This window comes from Habropoda laboriosa, unplaced genomic scaffold (assembly GCF_001263275.1).
Source record: "Habropoda laboriosa isolate 0110345459 unplaced genomic scaffold, ASM126327v1 scaffold578, whole genome shotgun sequence".
In the NCBI taxonomy this organism is placed as follows: Eukaryota; Metazoa; Arthropoda; class Insecta; order Hymenoptera; family Apidae; genus Habropoda; species Habropoda laboriosa.
Genome location: NW_017100941.1, coordinates 1,385,624 through 1,391,807, shown reverse-complemented (window position 1 = coordinate 1,391,807; position 6,184 = coordinate 1,385,624). Strand labels below are relative to the sequence as shown.

Here is a 6,184-nt window from a genome sequence, read left to right as displayed (position 1 = left end):
TTATTAAGGAATAAAATATGTATATATGTATTTTTACATTTTAAAAATGTTGTTGGTAATTTATTTATTTGTATTTATCTACTTTTCCTTATGAAAAAAATTTAGATATTGTTGACAAGACAGCCAGTTTTGTGGCCAGAAATGGACCAGAATTTGAATCAAGAATCAGACAAAATGAATTGGGAAATCCAAAATTTAATTTTTTAAACTTTGGTGATCCATATCATGCATACTACCAACATAAAGTAAAAGAATTTAAGGAAGGAAAAGGTCAAGAACCTACAGTAGGATTAGGGCTTGGAAAAACAGTTACTCTTGCTGCTCATCAAAAACAGCAAGAAATTTTGAAACAAGTTGAACAACCATTTGTTCCAAAAGATCCACCTGCAGAATTTGAATTTATTGCTGATCCACCTTCTATTTCAGCTTTAGATTTGTATGTCCTTGAATTAATTTTTTTAGTATATAATTATATAGCAGAATGTGCAGTACAATTCCGATAATCCGGCACGCTCGAGACTTCGGATTATTGGACTATATCTGTGTAATGCAGTAAAAATGAGATAAATAATTTAAAAATCGACCATAGTTAATACTGTAACGTTTTTCCTATGAAAATGAGTCCAAACACGACATAAATCGGACTAATCATAACAGTAATCAATTTTAAAAACACCCTTAACTAATTACTGATGCCCAATTATTGAAATTCTACTGTACTATAAACAATCTAACAAATGTGATATTTTATATTTTAGGGATATTGTAAAATTGACAGCACAATTTGTAGCTCGTAACGGTCGTCAATTTTTAACCAATTTGATGAATCGGGAACAGAGAAACTTCCAATTTGACTTCTTACGTCCGCAACATTCTTTGTTTCAATACTTTACAAAATTATTGGAACAATATACTAAAGTAATGAAACAATCTTTTCTCGTCCATAATTAAATTTGATTTCTTAATTTCTTATTTAAATGAACGTAAATTTACAGGTATTGATTCCACCTAAAGATCTATTACCACGTCTCCGCGATGAAGCAGCTAATATGGATAAAATTTTGGAGCAAGTAAAATATCGCGCTGAATGGTTGAAATATCAAGAAGCTCAAAGACGCAAAGAAGAAGAAGAATTGGAGCGCGAACGAGTTGCTTATGCACAAATAGATTGGCATGATTTTGTCGTTGTCGAGACTGTTGATTACCAACAATTTGAAGTTGGTAATTTCCCAGCACCAACAACACCAGATGAAGTTGGTGCTCGCGTGCTTATGCAGGTAATAAAAGTCATTTAAGCTGCATACTTTGTATGTCGTAATGAAATATCTTAATCGAATTATACGTTTCCTTGTTTATTTCTTTTGTTACTTTCTCAATTTTTAGGAAAGAATAGAAGAAGGTGAAGACGTTGAAATGCAGATCGACAGTGAAGGAGAAGACGAAATGCAAAGTCGTGCCGAAGGTGAAAAAGATCGCGCAAAGGATAACAACCAAGTAGTTATTTTATACATTTATTACAATCGAAAGAGGACTATATATTTTTGTACTAACAACGTGTCATTTTAAGGTACAAGATATGGAGGAGGATTCAAGCGATGAAGATGATGTATCACCTCCAGGTGATACTCATAAATCGAAAGAATCGAAACCACGCGATAGTAATAATATGCAGCCTCCACCATTGCCACCGACTCCAGGAAATGTTGTAGTGAAGAAAGGATATGATCCTAAACAACACGGTAATTGAGATATTTAGGAATATTATACATGCCTAAATCGAATCTGAATATATTCTTATATATATAAACTTATATGTATATTATAAACTTTTTTTGCAGCAATTAAAACTACGCGTCCTGCTGCTCCTGATGAATATTTGATATCTCCGATTACTGGAGAGCGTATACCTGCCAGTAAGGTTCAAGAACACATGCGTATTGGATTATTGGATCCACGTTGGGTAGAACAGAGAGACAAACATCTCGATAAATTAGCTCAAGAAACAGTATTCGCACCTGGCACAGCGATTGAAGCCAGTTTGAAACAACTTGCCGAGAGACGTACCGATATCTTTGGTGTTGGTGACGAAGAAACCGCTATTGGTAAAAAGATTGGAGAAGAGGATAAGAAAAAAGATGATAAAGTCACGTGGGATGGACACACATCGAGTGTTGAAGCAGCAACCAGAGCTGCCAGAGCAAATATTACTTTGGAAGAACAAATTCATCAAATACATAAAGTTAAAGGACTTCTTCCGGATGAAGAGAAAGAAAAGATTGGGCCGAAACCCGCTAATCGTGCAGCTGAACTGTCACACATGGCAGCGGCTGCTTCAAAACCTCAAGCTACATTGAAGGCACCACCGAAACCACCAGCTCCCAAACCTGTACCAGTTCCAACACAACCACCACCACCGCCCACCATGAGTATGCCTACTATGGGTATTCCTCAACCAATGATGCCGCAAGCACCGATGATGATGATGGCTCCTATGCCTCCGATTCGACCACCACCGCTTATGAGTAAGTAATTCTAAATTAACGATATGCATAATTTGGAAGATACCACTTGTTCAACTTTTAATACATATAAAATATAATGCATTTTATTTTAAAATCATTTAAAAATCGATGTTTCCCTGTGTCGTGTTTGCTAGCGCCAGCAATGTCACCATTTATGCCAACACCACCACCTATGCAACCACCAATGGCATCCGCCGTAAGTATTTACGAAGTAAGATTATATTTGAATGGTAATTTATTTTTTTAATTAATTACTATCATTTATTAGTTCGAAATTGAAATATTTTATTGTTTTTCAGATTGGAATGAAGCATCCTTCTGAATCTATGGAAGAAGAACCTCAAACTAAAAAGTTAAGAACTGAAGATTCATTAATACCTGAACAACAGTTCTTGGCAAGAAATAAGGTACTATATGAATTTATAAAGTTTATATTTACATTTAACAATTGTTACGAATACATACTACAAAAAAACATTTTATTCGTTCAGGGACCTGTACAATTGAATATTGCTGTACCAATGATGACAGAAAAGGCAGAATGGAAGTTGAATGGTCAAACATTGAATATTACTTTGCAATTAAGTGACACTGTGGCTACAATGAAAGCTCTTATTCACGAACAAACGGGTATGCCACCTGGCAAACAGAAATTACAATACGAGGTATAATACTAACTATATATATATTTGTGAAACGTTCACGTACTTCGGGCGTTGTATGTTATAATTATTCCCATGTTTTTTTCAGGGTATGTTTTTCAAAGATAGCAACACTCTTGCATACTATAATTTAGCATCTGGCAATGTAATTAATCTTCTACCAAAGGAGAGAGGTGGTAGGAAAAAGTAAAACCAAAAAATACATAATGCATTTTAAACGTTTCACATTGCCTTTATCTAATGATTAATTTACTTCACATTAGAAGATTAATAAAGAATATTAATACCTTAGTAACCCAGTGTTACACTCACTCTAGAAAAATAAAACACTTTCAATTACATCAAAATTTCCTTCTTTTTATTTCTTTCTTTACTCTATAATTGAAATTTTTTTACCTTGTACTTTTATTGGTAAGGAATTAGCGATTTATAATTAGCTAGATTATTCAATAAATTGCTGATAAAGTACTTGCAAAATATACAAAATGTTTATATGCTTTCCATACTTCAACTGTTACTCCAATCATTCTTAATAGCTTCCTTTTAAAAAGCATTGTTTTTCTATCTTGCATAGTAGGAGATTCATGACAATATCTACTTGAATATTTTTAACATCTTAAATCTGTTACTTAAAATTTCAAGTTTTAGAAGCAGACTTCTAAGAATGGCTTAAAAAATACCCTATAAAAATCTATCAAAATAGAATTCTATGAATATCATCAAATTATAAAATGCTTTAAATGCAATAATGCTTTTCTATCTTTAATCAATATTACGCATTATTGAAGGCTTCTTCATGTAAACGCTTTTGCATTGTGTATGTATAATATTTACATACTTCACTTTGTACTTGTTTTATTTTTAATTTGCTCTACGATTTTTCGATAACGTGCAACCATCGATTTGTATATCTAAAAATATAAAAAAAAGTTCAAATAAAGGCATATTATTTGAATGAGGGTGAAATTCAAATTTTATGTAACTTACTGATTCTGCATCATCATAAGGACGACATACAAGTGTCGGTTCTGGCAAGCAACGTGTTATTTCGTCAAAGCTGCTTTCGTTTCGCAATAAAGCGTGCTTTGCCTGATAGGCTGCACCCATCATTGCCGAATTTGCTACTTCCTATTCAGTAGAATTACAAAACATTTAAAAAAAAGAAACTTCTGAAAATTTCGTTATAGTTACTTTTAAAATAAAGAAGTACTGTGATACAAAGTCAAGAATTCAAAATTTATATTCAGTAATTCACTTAAAATAATATATAACGTAAAATTAAGAAACTAAGAATTATTGCAATTTTTTACATTTTATCATCGTTTTATTAAGTGAAAAGTAGAAATCATTACCGAAATGTATACCGGTGAATTAAAAACGTCAGAAAGTACTTGTAGTATGGCTTTGTTTGTAGATGCACCACCCGTTGCAATAATACGCGTATTTTGTCCTATAAATAATCATGAAAAAAAAATAAGATAGATAATTTTTTTTAATTTTATAAATGTAATTTAAAATTAAAAGCTGTTTGAGGTTATGAATTTTTAACATAACACGAAAAAATGAATCTGACGAGTCTTAACAAAGACAAATTTTTCTGTTTAATTACTTAAAATGTTAATTACAAATATTTCTATATTTTATTTGCAAACAATTTCTTTCTAACACTTTCTTTTTTCTTCATTTACATTTTTGCGTAGTTGTTAAATTTTAAGTAATCGAGTTTCCCATCTATCGTCTCTATTCTAATTTGTACAAGTTCATCAATTACTTTTCAAAGTACACACTACTTTCGAAAGATTTCTATACCATCGTCAATTGTTGGATGTCAGATAAGGATAAAAATAATGCAATAAATTTTTAATTTTCACTCACCAATAACGAAACCAAAATCTTCAGCGTGAGCTCTTTTTGCAACGAATTGACCCTCAATCAGAGCTCTTACTTCTACCTCTTTCGAGCTGTAGCGCGATATTTCGTCGTTCGCCTTATTGAAACGATGATCTCCGATGACATACGGCAAAATTTCTTGTGCGTCAAAATATAAACCTAAATTTCCAAAATTACCCCGTGGAGTACTTTCCAGCAGCTCGTTGAAGATCTGCCAAGAACTCTGTGCCGCACTATCGCGTATTCTTTCGCGAGTCAGAGATCCATTCTTGAAGCTGCAAATTTGTTATTGTTCATACTTATCGAAAACCTTTAAAAACATTTCAAATCTCTATAAATAATTTCATTTACAATAATATCTATTAAGATTTATTCTTGAATATCAGAAACACTCAGAATCGACTGTTAAATTTTTGGTTAAAATTGTGGTTAGGAATGATGTGAAACAATGATTGATCTTCCACATTTCTCCAAAAAGTTATACTGTTTTTCTTTGCAATGTGGATATATTTTTTTCTTCAAAGAAAATCTTCTATTATTAATATTTTTAATATTTCCTAAACTGAGTTCTCATTTTTTAATTATTTTGTAAAAGTAAAAAGTTACAAGAAAAAATAACTCATCTCTGGTTATAAACTGAAGAATTCTACTCTTAAGATAATAGTAATGAAAATAATTATTTTAAACGTACCAAAGCAAAGCCATGTAAGATTTATCATCGATAGGGTTGCAGAAAATATGTCCTTCGAGAGCAGTTTTCGGTTTGTCCAACCATAAAAATAAAGTGTCGCTTGTCCCTAAGCTGCAAGCTATGTCACCTTCCTTCAATCTCATTCCTGTATATTAACAGACATGCATTCGTTCCATTGAGTAATCAGTATTGTTAGTATTAAATTATTGATGCTTAATTTATTTACTAATACCTCGACTGGCGTTATTTACAACTTCCGAAAACTCTAAATAAATTTTAGTCGTATTCTTGTTCAAATTGAATTACAGCATATTTTACACTCCATTAAACTTGATGCAATTTGTTAAAGTATTTTATTTTCGTATGTAAAACGTAAAAGAAACCGGTCTAAGGAAATTTACATCTGTATGTTTTCTAAC

General features: G+C 31.8%; 2 protein-coding genes across 4 annotated transcripts in view; one reads left to right on the top strand and one right to left on the bottom strand.

Moving 5' to 3' along the window:
• Window positions 1–3,424, top strand: part of LOC108577575 (splicing factor 3A subunit 1) — a 3,903-nt gene extending 479 nt beyond the window's left edge. Inside the window, exons 2-11 of one of the 3 annotated variants that reach the window (XM_017940756.1) lie at window positions 106–436; window positions 759–918; window positions 996–1,277; window positions 1,384–1,494; window positions 1,568–1,739; window positions 1,839–2,522; window positions 2,657–2,733; window positions 2,822–2,929; window positions 3,014–3,187; window positions 3,273–3,424. In XM_017940756.1, the coding sequence (XP_017796245.1) occupies window positions 106–436; window positions 759–918; window positions 996–1,277; window positions 1,384–1,494; window positions 1,568–1,739; window positions 1,839–2,522; window positions 2,657–2,733; window positions 2,822–2,929; window positions 3,014–3,187; window positions 3,273–3,374 (2,201 nt within the window). In that variant the 3' untranslated portion in view covers window positions 3,375–3,424. The remainder of the gene's footprint in view (window positions 1–105; window positions 437–758; window positions 919–995; window positions 1,278–1,383; window positions 1,495–1,567; window positions 1,740–1,838; window positions 2,523–2,656; window positions 2,734–2,821; window positions 2,930–3,013; window positions 3,188–3,272) is intronic. The other 2 variants (XM_017940757.1, XM_017940758.1) reach the window with 2 other exon arrangements.
• Window positions 3,425–3,995: 571 nt separating this feature from the next.
• The window catches only part of LOC108577578 (xylulose kinase), a 9,843-nt gene continuing 7,654 nt past the window's right edge, over window positions 3,996–6,184 (bottom strand). Inside the window, exons 8-12 of the mRNA XM_017940760.1 lie at window positions 5,766–5,910; window positions 5,060–5,349; window positions 4,537–4,634; window positions 4,172–4,312; window positions 3,996–4,095 (exon numbers count right to left, since the gene is read on the bottom strand). Coding sequence (XP_017796249.1) covers window positions 4,024–4,095; window positions 4,172–4,312; window positions 4,537–4,634; window positions 5,060–5,349; window positions 5,766–5,910 — 746 coding nt within the window. The 3' untranslated portion in view covers window positions 3,996–4,023. The remainder of the gene's footprint in view (window positions 4,096–4,171; window positions 4,313–4,536; window positions 4,635–5,059; window positions 5,350–5,765; window positions 5,911–6,184) is intronic.